The following is a 20,262-nucleotide window of genomic DNA, read 5'->3' on the forward strand; positions in this document are numbered from 1 at the left end:
ACTCTTTAACAATTAGGTAGATCCATCCAAAAGTCGAAATTCAAATGCTATGAGAGTCTGGTAATACTTAGTCCACGACAGTTGTCTGCAGACTTAAATGGATTCAATTTTGTCTTGTAATTATATCAAGTTTAGGTTATTATGGGCATCAAACACTTCTTTGTAACTAATTAGTTATTATACGTTAAATATATAGTGTTCGTTACCATGAGCACAGCGCAGCCTTCTGCTTCCTGTCTGTTATAGGGGCGGATAATTCCGTCTTTATGAAATCTCCTTGGGGCTCGTAGTCTGTAGATCTCCCCAACGTTATCGGCTATTCTGTAATAGATACACCATTCCATGAAAATAGATAACCTTTGAACAATCGACAGCTATTCTGTGATGGATACATCTTCCATGAAGATACATAACGTTTGAACTATCCACTTGATTGTATAGAATTGAGAAGATAAGTCCACAAAATTATCTACTATTCTGAAATAGATGTACCATTTAATGAAGACTCACAACTTTTAAAAAATCTTCATAATGGTCTAAAATTGATGAAAACTGACTTAGACCCCACCTATTTATCCCTTTCAACTAAGCTGCTTACAAAGTCATTGCCATAATGAAATGGTAGGCCTCATTATAACCATCTCCTAGTGTAATGTCCAACAATTAACCTTTAATACAGGGGATTTAGGAGTAACAAGCCTAAATTCTCAGCTTTTAAACCCATCAATAAAGCTGCTGGCTGAGACGATGAGACCATCCCCCCTATTGCTAATCCTAGGTACCATGCTGACCAGCCCCTTGCCGACTTCCTTTGGAAATTACTTAAGTGTTCATTAAAGGGATTTTTTTATAATTTAATAAATAAATTCCAACCAAATTTTCACATTTTAATATCTTCAAAGAAACTTCTATCCTACTATGTATAAGTTTAAAGAAATTGCTTAGGGGAACAAAATTATAAATGAGATTCTCACCTTTTAATCACTTTACTGGTGCTATTATTACCTGAAATTCCCCAATTGTGGAAATCATAAGGAAATTAGACACAGTTTTCAATTTGTAGCACCTTTTGACGACAAAGAGGTTGGAAGCAACAAGTAAAAAAAAATACTTCAGCAGCCATAGCAGTTTATGCTTTAAACAAGAGGCCCATGAGGGCCTGAATCGCTCTTCTGCTATAAACACTATGCAAGTTTGGAAAGAATAAGAAGGAAACTGTGTACTTAATCGCGCAAACAAGGAGAATTTTCTCAAATTCAAGGGGAGATTATTGTGTACTTATTTCTCCGATACTGCTCATATTCGATAGGGTTCAAGTCCTCATTGATATAAAGATACTGTGCAAATTTGGAAATAATTGGATGAAAACTGTGGAATTAATTGCGTAAATAAGCGGGATTTCAAATTTTTCTCATATTCAAGGGGAAGTCATTCTGGACTTATTGCTTCGATATTGCTCTTTTTAAACAAGGGCCATTTGTAAAACATGCATGCCCCCCATGTCTGTTGTAGTGGCAGATATTGTGTGAATACGTTTTTTGTCAATGTGACCTTGACCTTTGACCTAGTGACCTGAAAATATATAGGGGTCATCTGCCAGTCATGATCAATGTACGTATGAAGTTTCATGATCCTAGGCTTAAGCATTCTTGAGTTATCATCCGGAAACCATATTACTGTTTCGAGTCACTGTGACCTTGACATTTGACCTAGTGACCTAAAAATCAATAGGAGTCATCTGCCAGTCATGATCAATGTACCTATGAAGTTTCATGATCCTAGGCCTAAGTGTTCTTGAGTTATCATCCAAAAACCATCTGGTGGACGGACGGACCGACATGTGCAAAACAATAAACTCCTCTTCTTCGAAGGGGGGCATAAAAAGGGTTTGAGTTCCATTGATACAAAGACACTGTGCAAATTTGCCAAGAATTGGATGAAAATTATGGACTTAATCACATAAAAAAAACTGAATTTTCATTTTTTTCTCAAATTCAAGGGGAGATAATTCTGGACTTATATCTCCGATATTACTCATTTTCAATAGGGTTTGACTCATCTTTCAGATAAAGACACTGTGCAAGTTTGGAAATAATTGGATGAAAACTGTGGACTTTATTGCGTAAACAAGCCTTATTTCACAATTTTCTCAAATTCAAGGGGAGATAATTCTGGATTTTTTAAGCTGATGTATCCCATTTTCAATAGGATTCGAGTCCTCATCAATATAAAGACAATGAACAAGTTTGAAAAGAATCAGATGAAAACTATGGACTTTATCGCGTAAACAAGAAAAAGTCTAACGCACACACGCACGGACGTACGACGGAAACCACGCCATGACATAAGCTCTTCGGCCTTCGGCCAGTAGAGCTAAAAACCCTGAAAATTTCAAGTTTTTTTTTAAAGTGAATTTATGAAACACAGATCAAGTTCAAACCTTTTAATGCCCTCAAATGAGCTGCTGGCAAAGTCAATGACCCCACTAGTGGGCCTTGTTACCACGCCAACCAGCCCCTTGCCGACCCCCTTGAAGAACCCCTCCACCCCTTCCTTCTTTGCCCCCTCGATGGGCTTCCGGACAATGCCTGTGACACCATCAAACACGCCCTAGAAAAATATACATCAATTTGATTACACTCACATCCTCCACTATCCATACAAATAGAAGGTCACCTTTTAACAACCTTTTAGTTGGCCAATCAGAGATTTGCTATCTTGATTTAGAAAGTATAAGCACAATAAGCTGGGATACAAAAGTAGAAATGCCATTTTATCCAAGAATATTGCACGTTTAGTTTTAAAACAAAGGTAAACAAGGGCTGTTTGTAAAACATGCATGCCCCCCATATGGGCTGTCCGTTGTAGTGGCAGCCATTGCGTGAATACGTTTTTTGTCACTGTGACCTTGACCTTTGACCTATTGACCTGGAAATCAATAGGGGTCATCTGCGAGTCATGATCAATGTACCTATGAAGTGTCATGATCCTAGGCAAAAGCGTTCTTGAGTTATCATCTGGAAACAATTTTTCTGTTTTGGGTCAATGTGACCTTGACCTTTGACCTGAAAATCAAGATGGGTAATCTGCGAGTCATGATCAATGTACCTATGAAGTTTCATGATCCTAGGCGTAAGCGTTCTTGAGTTATCATCCGGAAACCATTTAACTATTTCTGGTCACCGTGACCTTGACCTTTGACCTAGTGACCTCAAAATCAATAGGGGTCATCTGCGAGTCATGATCATTCTACCCCTGAAGTTTCATGATCCTAGGCATATGTGTTCTTGAGTTATCATCCGGAAACCATTTTACTATTTCGGGTCACCGTGACCTTGACCTTTGACCTAGTGACCTCAAAATCAATAGGGGTCATTTGCGAGTCATGATCAATCTACCCATGAAGTTTCATGATCCTAGGCATATGCGTTCTTGAGTTATCATCCGGAAACCATTTTACTATTTCGGGTCACCGTGACCTTGACCTTTGACCTAGTGACCTCAAAATCAATAGGGGTCATCTGCAAGTCATGATCAATCTACCTATGAAGTTTCATGATCCTAGGCATATGCGTTCTTGAGTTATCATCCGGAAACCATTTTACTATTAAAGGGGTCACCATGACCTTGACCTTTGATCTATTGACCTCAAAATCAATAGGGGTGATCTACGAGTCATGATCTATCTACCTATGAAGTTTCATGATCCTAGGCCTAAGCGTTCTTGAGTTATCATCCGGAAACCACCTGGTGGACCGACCGACCGACATGTGCAAAGCAATATACCCCCTCTTCTTCGAAGGGGGGCATAAAAATTGAAGCAAAATATAGAATTCTAACGCACAGCACTTTTCCTCAAAATGAACTTCCAACATAAGCAATTTAAAATTAAAACTTCTTATAATAAGAAATATGCCCTGGACAAAAAAACATGACATCCAGACAGACAACCTGACTTCAAAATGTGACCCCCGCATACAACTTTGTTGTGATGGGATTCGAAATACATGCCATAAAATACTGTGCACAATTGTGTAGACAGAAGTAATTTTCTGAAACTTGTCTTTTACAATGATCTTAACTGTATAGATATACCTACCATGACAAGCCCTTTCCCACCATATGTGAACCCCTCGACCACATAAACTGTATCAAAACACCTACCATGACAAGCCCCTTGCCACCACGTGCAAATCCCTCGCCCACATTGGCTGGTCTCTTATTCAGAGCCTCTCTACGCTTCTTCTGGTACTCATCGTCCAATGTGAGGGCTGCGATCCCCTTGCCCAGAGTCCCTGTGATCCTTGACACAGCCCCAGCTGCCCCTCCTACAACATGAAAACATACAAACAATGGCACATATATCCCATCAATCTTCAATCTCAAATGGAGAGAAAATAAGCTTCTCTCCAGCATCATGTCTTTAGTTTCAGGACATTCTAAGTTAGGATAGTTTTATAATGTGCCTGTTTCAATGCCATACTTAGATATTTTTTAAATGTGCCCCTTTCAAGGAAACACCAAGTTAAGATATTATTCTACATGCCTGTTTAAAAGCAAGACTTTTTAAAAGAACCTGTTTCATGGACATTTCTTGTACTCATATGTTTGGAGATCGGATGTCCCCATTTCAAGGACAACCCTTATTAAGATATTTATTTACATGCCTGTTTTAAGGACATATTTTAGACATGTGCCAGTTTCAAGGACATATGTAGTTGGTGCCGTGGTCTAGTGGTAACACACTGGTCTACCATTCCAGAGGTCCCTGGTTCAATTCCTGTCCGGGGCACTGGAAATTTCAGAAATGCTTCAAGTGTTTCCCACCCAACTAGAGATGTACTGGTATGCAACCCAGGTAATTCTCGCGTGTATCGGTGCTATACACTGAGCACGTAAAAGAACCAAGGGATCTATTCGCAAAGAGCTAGGGTATCGCACCCGGATTCCTTGTATCTCAATACTGTCTCTTCTGCTTGCTGTCTCTTCAGCAAAAACCAAAGGACCCCATTGGAAATAAGTGCTTGCACTTTCATGGGTTATCCTTGACCGCAAGGTCAAAAAAAATACAACTACAACAAGAAACTTTCTCAAATGTATCTGTTGCTAGGAGAGAGATAGTATATATATAATTTGAATGTGAATACCTAAATAAAATATTTATTATATCCATTTAAAGGACGTACCGACGGCGTGTCCAAACAGACTCTTCACTCCCAACATCATGCCTTCAGCAAATTCCTCTGGTCCTTGAATGGCACCCTGAAATGAAGAATGTGTACAGGTAACTGGTAGCCATTGGTGAGACCTTGACAGGTCATGTTTACGGAATATTGTTTTTGGTAACAGTAGAGAGAAACACAATATGTATGTTTATTTTCATGACATTTAATACAACACCATTTAAGTTATGATCCTTCATACAAAGTTTCAATATAAAAAGTTCATATTGTCTGTACACTTCACATTTGAATAAAGAAATAATAGATATTCCCACAGAAACAATTTGGTATTCTTCAGTATTCTGACCAAGATGGGCAAACAGTATACCCCACCTACCTGGTATGGTTCATAGAAGAGGTCCTGCATACCCTCTGCCATGCCTCTCAGCAGGCCGAAGGGGTTTCCCAGCACGTCCAGACCCAGCACCAGCACGTACATCTGCTTGATGGCCTGCAGATCAAATCAGACAGAACACTAGAGCTTTGTGGCAATTGTCACTAATACGGATGTACGGCTTTGTCACTGGCATTGCACCAATACCCATGGCTTAGTCCAACACGACAAACTAAGAATTAAATTGATGATAATATAAAATTCACACCTCCACTTCATGGTGATGACATTTTTGAAGTTTCAAATAAAAAGCTTGAGCAATGCAGAAGTAGATTGCTCCACAAACTTACAATATTTATAATTTTGATGGACCAATTGCCAGACAAATGGACTAATTGCCAGACAATGAATTCAATAAACCTCAACTAAAACTTTAGAAGAGGGTGGGTTTATAATAATGTAATCTCTATACATGCCCTCCTCTATAGCAGTATTCACAATACCATACATGTAACTCATTGATCAGCTGACCAAGGTTACGCTCCAGCATACTAGCACACCAAGACTGCCTCCCAATAAACTAAAGTAAACTTAATTTTTTTGGCTGGTTAATTAGCATTTTATTTTCAGGAAATATAATTCTTTGGATAAAACATGGGTAGATATTTTCTTTGTTTATTTTATTTAAAAAATCAAGTAATGATTCTTACTAGACAGATAAAACAGATGCTATTGTAGTTTAGATCAGCCTTGGTAAATAAAGGGGACGACCCCATCAGACCATGCTTACCTGCCCAGCATAGTGGCCGGTCATCTCTCCAGTGAGCTGCTTGTTGTTGTAGAACATGTGCTCACGCTGGAAGTACCCAAGTCTGAAACAGTCAATCTTTCATATAGAAATGGATTAATCATCCTGCAGTTTGCTCTGATGACATAACAATATATGTCCACTCACTTAATTAAAGGTAAAACATGCAATTTATTCTAAAATGACGTCTTATTGTTGTTTGTCCTGACATCTCTTAAATGGTTGTGTGTATGTGTTTGTTTTTTTAGTGATTTTCTTTCATTGAAGGTGCTAAGTAAAATACCATGTATGTGTCTATCAATGGTAAGATTGGTATCTTGCAAAGGCTTGTGGCTGATATTATTGTATACATGCATTCTTAAATAAAGTGTGCATTCTCATTAACAATGAAACAATTGAATGATCCGTTTAAATAATACTTTTTAATATAACAAAACCCATCAACATTAATAACAATAGAATATTGAGAAAATCACTGTTATTTGAATCAATAGCTGAGCAGAGTTTCTCAGCTACATCATACATTTCAAAATACTCTGGAAAGACGGCACGTTAATCATCATCCATGATCAGCCTGTGCAAGTTGCACAGGTTAATCAGGAACGACATTCTCCGCATTTGTGGTATTTTTCATTTGAAGAAAGTCTTTCTTAGCAAAAACCATATAAGGCAGAAAGTGTCATCCCTGATAAGCCTTTGCAGCCTGCACAGGCTAATCTGGAACGAAACTTGATGCAAATGCATTAAACCCCGATTTCCAAGAGGAGGCTCATTTGATTCAAGAATTACAAAAGCTGCTCACTTGAAGACGACGTCCTGTATGTCTGTGAGCACGACACCGACACTCTGCAGGAACACGTTGATCACATTGGACTTGATCTGTGTGGGCTTCCCATCACCACCTCCCCCTTGTAGGGAGAAACTGAGGTGAACCTGAAACAGGGGACCGGTGTACAGACATAGACCGCACATTGGAATCAGTGAATAGATATAGACCTAAGCTGGAAACCGGTGCATTTATACAGAGTTGGGAACCAGTGTATTGATTAAGGCCTAATCTGGTAACCAGTGCCTTTATCATACATGCCATACGTCCCGGATTGTCCGGGAAAGTCCCGGAAATGAAGAACTTGTCCCGCTGTCCCGGAAATCTGTCAAATGTCCCGGAATTTACAAAATCCATATATACATGTACCTTATCTTAGGCTTAACTGCACCTCTAATCTGTGTATATCTGCAGCGTCTCCATGACAATGCCTACCCGAATAGGCAGATTACGCTACGTGTCAAAATCGATAAATTAACAGGGGTCCTGTTATCATATCGATTGTCTCACGTTCGTGGTAAAACCGAAAAGGCGGCATTGTTTAATGTGGTTGTTAATTGACTCTGATCTACTAGGTCATTATTTCCCGCTGCGTAAGGGCAAAGGATAGTTGTTCACATATCTGAAGTTCAACATAGCTGAGTAAAAAATTAAAATTTAAAATTGTTTTGTTGTATTTGTTTTATTGTGATTGGTTGTATGTATTTTGAATTGATTTGAGTTGACGATCTAACAGTACTGTATTGTTGTATTTTTTATTATATAAATGTTATAAATGAATAAAGGCGAATCAACAACTACGCGTTACACACCGGTCTTAATAACAATAACGCAGTGACGTCACCATCTATGTTTAGAACGCTTACACTGAAAACACGTGGCTTGTATCTAGTAACGAAAGTAGTAATGTTTAATTTGACGTTAATAGATCAAGTGTATTTCGGATAGGCTTTCGAACTTTTGCAATTAACGATGCGAAACACAAAAATCGTACCAAACATGCATATGTCTATAAATATCGCTACATTTATTACATGTCCCGGAAAATCGGCAAAAGTCCCGGACAATTTAACTCAATGTCCCGGAATTGGTCTGAAAAATTATGGCATGTATGCCTTTATACAGAGCTGGGATCCATTGAATTGATACAGACCTAAGCTACGAGCCAGTGTATTGATATAGACCTAAGCTGGAAACCAGTGCATTTATACAGGGTTGGGAACCACTGTATTGATGTAGACCTTAGCTGGGAATCAGTGCATTTATAAAGAGCTGGGATCAAGTGAATTGATATCGACCTAAGCTGGAAACCTAGGAACAGAAACAGCCAGTGTAATAATATACATGTAGACCTTGCCTCAGAACCATTCAATATATATAGACCTTAGTTGAAAATCAGTGTATACAAATAGACCGTAAAATGGGAACCATTGTTTTTCAATAGATAAGATAGGAACCATTGTATAGATCCAAATCTAAGCCGGGAAAAAAAATTAACATATTAATATACGCTGGAAACCATTGAGAAATTGTTCTGATATATAATATATTTTGGGGAATCACAAATTTATTGCCAGTACCTATGGGATGTTAACGTACCTTGATAGGAGATAAATGTAGATGGTCGTAGAACATTTTCTGCTCACTGGCCAGGGACAAACCCATGGTGGTGATCAGGTCCTGTCGGGTCTTCTCTATGTCCTCATCCAACAGCTGTTTCTAAAAGTGCAGGAGACATATGAGAGAAGCTGAGGGAAAACATGATTTTTGCATGTGCATAAAGTATCATCACATATTAGTATGTGCAGTGTGCACAGGCTACTGTGCAGTGTGCACAGGCTACTGTGCAGTGTGCACAGACTAATCAAGGATAATACTTTCTGCTTTCATGTAATTTTTTGTTTAAGGCTGGTCTGTTATTGAAGAAAAGGCAGCTGAGGCGGAGAGTGTTGCCCCGGATGAGCCTGTTCCAATGGCACAGGCTTATCTGCTGAAACAATGTATGCGCATGAATTTAGCCTTGTTTTCCCACTATCATAAAAAGTGGAGCTGTACTTCACAAGACATTTATCATTCAAACATTGGATAAATAGTTTTATACATAACATGACATTACTACGTTACAGTCATCTATACATGGATTGTTTGCTGCCACAACAATATAGTAAGCAGAAAAATGAAGTTATTTATTACTAATAATAATTTCTTGCATTTTTTTTTAAAGTCATTTTAATATAATACCTTTAATATGGTATTAGCTGCAAGTGTGCATCATGTATGTTCAATAAAAGGAAGTCTCTTCTAAAAAAATCCTATTAAAAAATTGCTAATTTGGTGTCCTTCTTGATTAGCAGAATTATACAGACTACACAGGCTGATTTGGGACCACACTTAATGCACATGCAGTAAGCCCTGTTTTCCTGTAAATAATACTAGGTCATTTATCTAAACTCAACACAGAGCAGTCTATGTTTCTCAAACCTGTTGCTCATTGGTAACGTCCTGGTCTGCTGAGAACATCTCCAGTAGATTATTGAGGAAGCCCTGGTCTACCTTTACCTGCATCTCCTGAACTAGCACCTTAAAATACCTGCAACATGTGTAACAATTAGAGACTACTCTTTGATCAGAATTTGTTTGATTTTTCATCTTTGTTACAAAATTATAATAGAAACTGCAATAAGAGAGTAACATGATTCAATGAAATAAATAAATAGAATATTATGTGAGTTTTGGATAAAGATCAAGTTTATCATGCGAGGCTTAGAACCGATGTAGCGCGAGGCTTGCTGACTTTGCTTCGGAAAGTGTCTTCCCAGATTAGCCTGTGTGGACTGCACAGGCTAATATGAGAAAACAGTTTACACACATGCATTAAAGCCCTTTTTCACAGAGCGCTGCTCATATGTATGGTCTGATTTATGCATTAGGCTTACTTCATCTGTGAAACGTTGCTGTGCTCATGTTTCCTCAACATCATGCTGACTTCTGTGAAAGGCTTCGGAACTGAAAATTACAAATAGAAACTCATTCTGGGAAAACTGGGCTTAATGCATGTGCGTATAGTGCTGTCACATATAAGCCTGTTCAGTCAGCACAGGCTAATCAGGGACGACATTTTCCACCAAAACTGGATTTTTGTTTAGGAAAGACCGCACTTAAACTATAAATTCCAAATAAAGCAAAAAGTGTTGCTCCTGATAGGCCTAAGTGGACTACACAAACTAAACTGAGATGACACTTTTATTCACATGGAATGATGGATTACGCACAGTTTTCCCAGAACAAGGCTCAAAAGATCCTCACAACAAAAAACATTCTGTTTGAATTCATGAGTTTTACGCTGTATGAGGAACAACGTTTATTATATACCTATTAAAAACTTAACCAAATACAGGCTTCATCAATTAGTGTACCACATGTAGATAGAAAAAATCTGTATTTTCCTACTTGTTGTATTTGGTTCCTGTATAACCATCTTAGCTGGAATACCATCATCATAAAATATCACCCTTATAAAGCATAGTCAAATTACTTGCACAATGTTTTATCATTACATGAACAATATTTAATTCAAGAAGGATTTTCTCCTATGCAAGTCAGGTAAACTAAAATTCCTAAACATTCACTGTGAATTGAAACCTTGTCCTTTATGAAAGGAGACTTGGCTCCACACATTGTCTGGTGTACACAATCTTACCACTAACTGCAGACACAATCTAACTGCTATCTGCAGACACAATCTTACCACTATCTGCAGCTACTGATTTGGGTGGAGGCATGGGGGACAGGATTGTTGGGAACACAGCTCCAGCCACCTGGTTATCAATCTTGTAACAGAAGAAATCATATCAATAGTATTGCTATTGATATTTTTATTGTTTTTAGTTTCATGTCATTTTCAACAGTAATTTAGTCATATCATGGAGCTCAAATAATCAACCCACATTTTTCCGGGACTAACATGTGTACCAGTACTAAGTGCAAATACTGCACCAGTAACTGACAACTGCTCTACTTGATTCAGATGTTAGGGGGGGAGGATTTCATGACCAATCACCAAACAAGTCAAGTAAGCCAAGTTGGGGATAGACCAGCCCTCCTCTGATTTAAAGTCCAGGGCTCTACAACTGAGCTACCCGGCACTATTAATATACGCCCACATTTTTTCATAATAATTTCATTCAAAAGAAAGATCTAAACTAGAGCTCTGTGGGTAGGGTTTAAAAAACAACACAAGTTTAGAGAGCAATTAAGCCATATAATTGACTAAACATACTCACCATTTTTGGCAATTATTTAGTCTGTTATAATATATAATAGCTCAAGTGGACTATTATTATAATGCAAAAAAACTTGGATTGCTAATCAATTAAATTCAAATTTTATTATGAACAAAAGCATAGTCCTGAATTACCAATGAAGTCAAATCCAATTACTTAAGAAGAAAAACTGTGTTATGTATAGCAAATGAAGGTTAAGTCAAATTACATATGAATGAAAACTGTGTCATGTATAACCAATGATGTCAAGTCAAATATCATATAAATGAAAACTGTGTCATGTATAATATATGAAGTCAAATCAAATTACCTTTGAATGAAGACTCTGTCATGTATAACCAATAAAGTCAAGTCGGTTTTAATATGAATGAAAACTGTGTCATGCATAACCAAAGAAGTCAAGTCAAATTACATATGAATGAAAACTGTGTCATGCATAACCAATGAAGTCAAGTCAAATTACATAGGAATGAAAACTGTGTCATGTATAACCAATGAAGTCTAGTCAAATTACATATGAATGAAAACTGTGTCATGTATAACCAATGAAGTCAAGTCAAATTACATTATAAGTGAAAACAATGTCTGAGAATCACAGTAATTTATATGTTCTTTTTTAACTTTAAACATTTTTTTTTCAGTGATAATATTAGACTCAAGTCATTTACTGTTACTAAATTTCAGGTAGTTGAAGTCATGGTTGATATAAGTCCAATTATGTAATTAAAATGTTGTAAATCTTTTTTCAGTTAGTGTTTTTTTTCAAAAGCCCAAGCATGATATAGAAAGTCTACTGAAGAGTGTCAAACCTTTTAATTGTTATGCCATTACATACCAGTAAAGAATAAAATGGTGCAAACATTTTTGTTTTCTATACTTATTTTAAAATGGTTGAACAATATCGGTGAGCTCTTATTTATAAGATGCTTTTACCTGCACTCTGTTGATCTTTGCATGAAACTGCACCTGATGTGGTGATGTCTTGTACTGAAGCCCGAGTCCATTCTCAAAACTGCGCCTGATATGTCTTTTGTTTGGTTTAAACATCATCATTTCCGCAAAGTTGATCTGAAAACATTCATTTTACTGAAAAACATAGACCATAGAAAACATCTGCCTCTAATTTCAGCTGAATTAAGTGTCAGATGAGTTGTCTATGTTCTTGATCCTAGATATGGCAAAACTGATTGCAGCCAATCTTCATTTCTTCATTATAATCTACCCATTAAGGTATAAACTATAAAAGTTTGACCAAAAGCATTCAAACAGCAGTTGCATACACAGTTTTTTAGGGACTATATTTTCTTTTGAGAGAAAAGAGACAAACCACCATAATTCAGCCAAAACTGGTGGCAGCATAAAATGCTGTTCATATATATATATATAGTGATCAATGTAACATTCAGGTCATCAGGCTGCAAAATTTTAAGCAAAAACATACAACCCACAATTTTGGCACTGTATATCCTATGTGGAAACAAGAGGCCCATGGGGGCCTGAATCGCTCTACTGGCTGGAATCAATAGGGCTCAAGCCCTTGATAGTATGAACAATCTGAGTAAGTTTTAAATAAACAGACCAAAAATGGGAAATTTATCGCATAAACAAGAAGAAACTTAAAATTTAAACATCAAATGGCTCCTTTTCAACAATAAGTTGGACAAATTTTTTTCACTCTCAATGGGGTTCTGGCCCTTGATGATATAAAACATCCATTGAAGTTTCAAAAGGATAGAACTTTATATGTAAAGAAAACAAGAAATGTGTTTGTCGGAAACACTATGTCCCCTTCTGCGCCCCTTTTTGTTTTACCTTTGACCTTGAAGGATGACCTTGACCTTGACATTTCACCACTCGAAATATGCAGCTCCATGAGATACACATGCATGCCAAATATGAAGTTGCTATCTTCAATATTGCAAAAGTTATGGCAAAATGTTAAAGATTTTCATTTTTTCTCAAATTCAATGGGAGATAATTCTGGACTTATAACTCCAATATTGCTCATTTTCAATAGGGTTTGACTCATCATTCAGATCAAGACACTGTGCAAGTTGGGAAATGATTGGATGAAAACTGTAGACTTTTTTGCATAAACAAGCCTTATTTCACAATTTTCTCAAATTCAAGGGGAGATAATTCACGACTTTTTACTCTGATGTAACCCATTTTCAATAGGGTTCGAGTCCTCATTAATATAAAGACACTGAACAAGTTTTAAAAGAATCGGATGAAAATTGTGGACTTTATTGCGTAAACAAGCCTTATTTCACAATTTTCTCAAATTCAAGGGGAGATAATTGACATGACGCCTTATCTATGATCGCTCCGCCCACTAGAATTGATCCACCAATCAGCGATCGATTAATCGGGCGCACTCGTTAGCAACGACCTGTCCGCCATTTTCTAGACAAGCTACATGTTTAGGTTCACTTTTATTCCAACGAGTTTCTTTTGTTTTCCTCTTAAAATAACAATTAAAAATGGTTAAACGGTGTCAATGGGGATTATGTAACTCGGACAATCGATATCCTGAAAGATTAGTTGGTGACATTTAATTTATATCGTTTTCAAAGCCGAAAAGAGATCTTGAGAATCGTAAGAGATGTATAATACATGCCGTCGTCATCACAAACAACTGAACATCAACACTGTCAAAGACAATTATAATATATTTTTATCGAATATACTAGCAGATTTAAATAGTAAATGTTATCGATCTGATTATCACATAATGTTTAACTTTTTTTTAGATAGTTTTATCAGTTACTAGGTCAGAAGCGAGCTTCATCTGCAATACTTAAAGAGAAATAAAACCCAGCATGAAGCCTAACTCATGCTGTGTTTTATTACTCTGATAGTAATGCACTTAATTGACATCATACATGTTATTTGAAGGTGACATGTGATATTATCTTATTAACGGTATCTACACATTTGCACTCATGTGGTGTCACCAATAAACACTTTTAATCCACACTAGGAGCTCGAATGCCTAGATCTCATTTTTTAAACGAGTTTCGTTTATTTTGTTCGGATTAAAAAACGGAAATGAAATATGGCAAAACGGTGTAAAAAGGGTTAATGCAACTCTGACATTTGGTATCCAGAAAGATAAGTTAGATGAATTAAATTTATACCATTTCCAACGCGGCAATGCGGTCTTGACAAGAGCGAGTGGAAGCTTCAAGAATAACCGAGATCCCCTTTATAGAACATTAATTTATTTCACAAACTTGAAATGTCATATAAGCAATAACTAAGCATTATTAAGTATGTATTATGTCACGTGTGCATGTAAAATAATTGAGAATTTTGGTACCCAATTTGAGTAACTTTACGAAATCCCCATTAAAAATCGCATTTCTGTGTGTGTCAGAAACAAGTGAAAACCATTTTGTTATTATTTTAATAAAGACGTATCGATAAATGCTATTGTAAAAAAGTTATTATTACTGAAATTAGTTAACCAATAAATGCAGTTACTTCGGGGAAGTCGGTACCTGCGCGAGCGTCTGATATTGGTAGCTTTATTAATTTATAATAGCCTGACCGTATTCCATTTCGTACAACGCTAATTTTATATCAGACAATGTCCAAACTTACTGTGTTGTTTTTGCGCTTTAAATTATAGTGATTGATAAATGTCCCATAAGCAATGTTTAATATGATTAATATCACTTTTATACGCAATAACATGTGGGATTGAGGTACCCACCCGGCGTCAGAAAGCGCGTAAAACTTCACCGAATTCCCAGTTATAAAGCGCTATTTCGTGTCAAATACACGGGTAGGGGGGCACATGTTTCCGTAATAATTTTGTTAATAACACGGGTAAATACCGGTGAAGTGTTTATTTATTGCAAATACCACCATTACACGTAATAACGGGTTTGATTTCGGTAAGCGCGCAAGCGTTTGAGAGCGTGTTTAATGTACCGATTTACTCGTTATAAATAGCTGATGTTCTCTTTAATCGTATATTTTTTGCATTTGCAGAATAACTAAATGGCATCAACCCCTTTACAAGTGTAATATGGCAGGCTTTTTCCGCTCCATTTTGGGAAAACGCCACACTGGAATTTTGGGAATTTCGCGTCGTGAAAACCCCCATTTTGGGAAAAAAATTAATCGCAAAATCGGCTCAATTGGGAAAAATTATCGCATGTAAATAGTGTTTCTTATATTTTAAAGAAGCCATTAACTGGTAAATAACGACTATTTTGATAACTTATTATTAAAATTTTACAAAATATTAAGTGCAGGTTTTTTAATCTGAATTTGGGGAAAAGGCCTGGCCTTTTTTAAGTGAAAAAAATCGCGCTAGCGCCGGATTTTGAGGAAAATAAGGAAAGTCTTAAATAATCATTAACTTATTTTACAGTTTTAAAAACAAATTTAAGGCAACAGAAAATTTAAATATGCGATACTTTCTATTTTCTACACCAGATCAAGTTAACTTGTATATTTTAAAGTTAAAAAAAAAAAAAAAAATTTTTTTTTTTTTTTTTTTTTTTTTTTGAATTGGGATTTTTTTTTTCAATTGGGAAAAAAACAACCAGATTTGCATTGGGAATGGGGCCGAATTTCGGACCCGTGGCATAGGGCGGAAAAAGCCTGTATGGTGTTAAACAAGTCCATAAAATCATCCGGAATATCGCGTAAATCTATATGCAGTCTATAGGCAAAGAAGCCATTTTGGTGTTAGCTTGTCTAGGTTTTCTTCCCGCTGAGCAACGTGATTAAGTGGGCGGAGCAATCACTGATAAGGCGTCATGTCAATTCTGGACTTTTTACTCTGATGTAACCCATTTTCGATAGGGTTTGAGTCCTCATTAATATAAAGACACTGACCAAGTTTGAAAAGAATCGGATGAAAACTGTGGACATAATCGCGTAAACAAGAAAAAGTCTAACGCATGCACAGACGACAGAAACCACGCCATGACATAAGGTCTTCAGGCCTTCAGCCAGTAGAGCTTAAAACGAAAACCGGCCATTATTCTGCCAAAACTCATCGCACTTAAAATTCTTCTCTCTACGAGCATCTTCTAATTAAGTTCATTTAACTTTGAAAGTTTGAGCAGAAATCTCCTAGTAATTGAAAAGGATTTAAGGACTCAAGTTTCTGAACAATCATAAGTACTGGAGGACAAGAGTAATGGTTAATTCCTCTCACTCCATGTAGGCATAAAAATCAGTTCAATTTTTTTTTTATCGTATGGGTTTCAGTATCCTCATATACTCAAAGCAATTCTAAATTTCCAGTAAAAGCCTCATTAGATTAATGTAATGTCAAGTTTGAACATCATCAAACAAGTCAAAAGCTGATCTGCATTCATTTAAGCAGCACAATTATGGTTGTGTTAAATTGCTGTTTTTGTGAATACTAAATTTTTCAAACGAGACATTTGAGATGAAAACAAAAAAGGTAATATTATCTATTAGATTTTATTCATGTCATAAAAAGCATATGCCATAAAAGAAGATAATCAGATTTAAAAAAAATCAAGAAATATTTCTCCTCCGGTTTAAGTTTCTATCAAATAATTACTTAGGGTCACAGTTATGAAAGGCTGTCCCCAATCAAAAAATCAACCACTAATTTCCACAAATCTTACCTCCATTTTGTCAATGGTGAGTCTCTCAGGCTGTATTTTACCCGCCAGTTTCTCAGTATCCCACTTCTGATAGGCCGTCTCCAGGGCCGCAGTGGTCTTCATGTTGAGAGCTTTGAACCGCTTCCTCTTCTCCTCCCAGATGATCCCCGAACTGAAAGTTACATAATATTATAGCCTATTATTTGTCTTGCTCTTGGAAAAAAGGGGGCTTAATGCATGAGCAACCCAGATTTACATGTGCAGTCCCCAAAAGTTAATCAGATAAGATACTTTGCACTTAAATAGATTTTTTTTAAAGGAATCTTCTACTAAGCAAAAATCCAGTTTAGGAGGAAAGTTTCACCCCTGATTAGTCTGTACCGACTAAACAGTCTTATCTACTTTCTTACTTAAAAGTAACCTTGCTACTATCCTTAAGTTACCTTGTTACTATCACTAAGTTACCTTTTTACTATCACTAAGTTATCTTGTTACTATCACAAAGTTACCTTGTTACTATCACAAAGTTAGATTGCAACTATCCCTAAGTTACATAGCAACTATGTTACATTGCTGCTATCACTAAGTTACCTTGATACTATCTCTAAGATACATTGCTTCTATCTATAAGTTACCTTGTTACTATCTCTAAGATTCTAAGGTACATTGCTACTATCACTAAATTTACTTTTTACTATCACTTAGTTACCTTCTTACTATCTTTAAGATAAATTGCTAATATCTCTAAGTTACATTGTTTTTATCACTAAGTTACCATAATAATATCACTAAGTTACCTTGCTACTTTCTCTAAGTTACCTTGTTACTATCTCTAAGTTACCTTGTTACTATCTCTAAGTTACCTTGTTACTATCTCTAACTTACCTTGCTACTATCACTAAGTAACAATTGCATCTATCCCTAAGTTACATTGCAACTATCTCAAAGTTAAATTGCTACTATCACTACGATACATTGCTACCATCTCTTAGATACATTGCTACTATCTCTAAGTTAACATGTTACTATCTCTAAGTTACAAAAACTGATATATCTAAGTTACCTTGCTACTATTTCTAAGATACACTGCTACTATCTAAGTTACCTTGTTACCATGTCTAAGTTACCTTGCTGATATCTCTAAGTTACATTGCTACTATCTCTAAGATACACTGCTTCTGTCTATGTTACCTTGTTACTATCTCTAAGTTATATTGCTGATATCTCTAAGTAAAATTGCTACTATCTCTAAGCTACATTGCTACTATCTCTAAGTTACCTTGCTACTATCTCTAAGTGTACCTTGTAATGCCAAGGTAGGCCACCTCTCTCTGTGTGAAGTTGTTCACCAGAGACAGTCCTATGTCCTGTATACTGACAGTTATCTCCTGTTCCAGTCTCTCCAGTTCTCCTGCCTGCAAAAGTTTATTATATCTTATCCCTGCATTGATGAAATAACACCCAGTGACATAAACTTTATTGTATTTCCAAACTTTGGAATAAATGTGCCATGTAATAACACAGTGACGTAAATTGGCAACAGCCAATAGCTTTTTTTATTACCTAAAAAAATGTTCCACTTCTTCAAAATACAAGAAACCGTCGGAGACGGGTGATGCTCCACAAAGTGTTTTTTTTGTCACAATATTGCACTATTTATTCAGATGAAAGGAAACGTCTAGTAGTTGGGGGGACAAGAATTGCACTATATGTACAGTTAATGGAAAATTTCAAAGGGCCATAACTCTGTGAAAATCATCCGACCAGAACCGGCTGATAGTATGCACATCTCCTCTTGGTAGTGAAGCTTCCCATAAAGTTTAATTGAATTCCGGTCATTAATTGCTGAGAAATAGCCCGGAAACAATTTGTGCACGGACGGACAGACACACGGACACATGCACGGACAGACTTTATGCTCCCCCCCCAAAAAAAATTGGGGTAGCATAAAAACTAACCAAACCTGGATGGTACTCACCAATCTTTCGTGACTAGGTAAACAAGCAAATTCGTTGAATTGATATCCCCCGCCAATATGCTTCTGGACACAGAAGTGTTATATTTGACAATCTAAAAAGCCTTTTTTCGAGGTACAAAGGGCCAAAACTCCGTAATAAACAGATGGTGTACAATGCAATTTGGCGTGCATCATCCTCTTACCTATATTATACTCATACCAAGTTTCAATGAAATCCGCCTAAGCACTTCCAAGATATGGCTCTGGACACAACAAAAGCATTTTTTCAAGATACAAAGGGCCATAACTCCGTTATTAACAGATGGTGTACAATGCCATTTGGCGTGCATCATCCTCTTATCCATATGTATACTCATACCAAGTTTCAATGAAATCCGCCAACGCACTTCCAAGATATGGCTCTGGACACATAAGTGCCGGACGGACAGATGGAAGGACGGATGGACAGACGGACTGACAACGTCAAACAAATATCCCTCCGCCTATGGCGGGAGATAATAAACAAAATTTTTAACCCAAACTAACCAGGCATAATGTTTGATGCTGTTTGGTTATTGTGTGCACTTTAAACTTAATTCAGTACAAGATATACAACCTTTGCACATCAAGTCATTTTAAATTGACTTGGACTGTGAGTGAACAGATTTGAATATGTATGCATAAGATCTCTATTGTAACGCTCATAACAAGTTGTATGTACTCTTTTTTTAAGCAGGTTATGAAACAATTATTGTCAACAATATATAATTGTTTCCTAAATCTTGGACAAATAAAAGAATTTTAAAAAGAAATATGTAACAAAAATTAAGAGAAATGCAGGCTTCAAACTGAAAATAAATAATAACATTGATAAATGGAGGAATGAAAAAAGTTCTTTGCATTTTTGAGTATTTCAGTCAATTGTAAATAGAAAATGTTTGTTTATGTTAGTAAAGAAGACACATCATCTTCAAAATCTGTCAAACAGCAAAGTGTGCAAGATTAACAGATATGCAAGATTACTCGATAACTGTAATTTGACGGCTTGTAATCATTAACAAAATCCAAAATACTAAAAGTTTAAGTTCACCCTGTACCACTTAGATACATATTTTTAGGTGTGGTCCCATGGAAAGTTAAATTTAATTAAAGACCTTTCTTACTAGATTAAAGTTTTAAAGTCATCATTTATAACCCTTAGATATTGATGAGCAGCAAAAAGCATGAAACCT

At 36.4% G+C, this 20,262-nt stretch overlaps 1 protein-coding gene across 1 annotated transcript in view; it reads right to left on the bottom strand.

The window, feature by feature from the left end:
* Positions 1 to 20,262, bottom strand: part of LOC127867202 (intermembrane lipid transfer protein VPS13A-like) — a 150,758-nt gene that overhangs the window by 10,940 nt on the left and 119,556 nt on the right. Inside the window, exons 69-82 of the mRNA XM_052408246.1 lie at positions 18,376 to 18,488; positions 17,095 to 17,245; positions 12,407 to 12,541; positions 10,939 to 11,020; positions 10,127 to 10,196; positions 9,672 to 9,780; positions 8,790 to 8,909; positions 7,167 to 7,297; positions 6,347 to 6,428; positions 5,560 to 5,673; positions 5,187 to 5,262; positions 4,165 to 4,328; positions 2,441 to 2,610; positions 207 to 321 (exon numbers count right to left, since the gene is read on the bottom strand). Coding sequence (XP_052264206.1) covers positions 207 to 321; positions 2,441 to 2,610; positions 4,165 to 4,328; positions 5,187 to 5,262; positions 5,560 to 5,673; positions 6,347 to 6,428; positions 7,167 to 7,297; positions 8,790 to 8,909; positions 9,672 to 9,780; positions 10,127 to 10,196; positions 10,939 to 11,020; positions 12,407 to 12,541; positions 17,095 to 17,245; positions 18,376 to 18,488 — 1,632 coding nt within the window. The remainder of the gene's footprint in view (positions 1 to 206; positions 322 to 2,440; positions 2,611 to 4,164; positions 4,329 to 5,186; positions 5,263 to 5,559; positions 5,674 to 6,346; positions 6,429 to 7,166; positions 7,298 to 8,789; positions 8,910 to 9,671; positions 9,781 to 10,126; positions 10,197 to 10,938; positions 11,021 to 12,406; positions 12,542 to 17,094; positions 17,246 to 18,375; positions 18,489 to 20,262) is intronic.

This window comes from Dreissena polymorpha, chromosome 2 (genome assembly GCF_020536995.1).
Source record: "Dreissena polymorpha isolate Duluth1 chromosome 2, UMN_Dpol_1.0, whole genome shotgun sequence".
NCBI lineage: Eukaryota > Metazoa > Mollusca > Bivalvia > Myida > Dreissenidae > Dreissena > Dreissena polymorpha.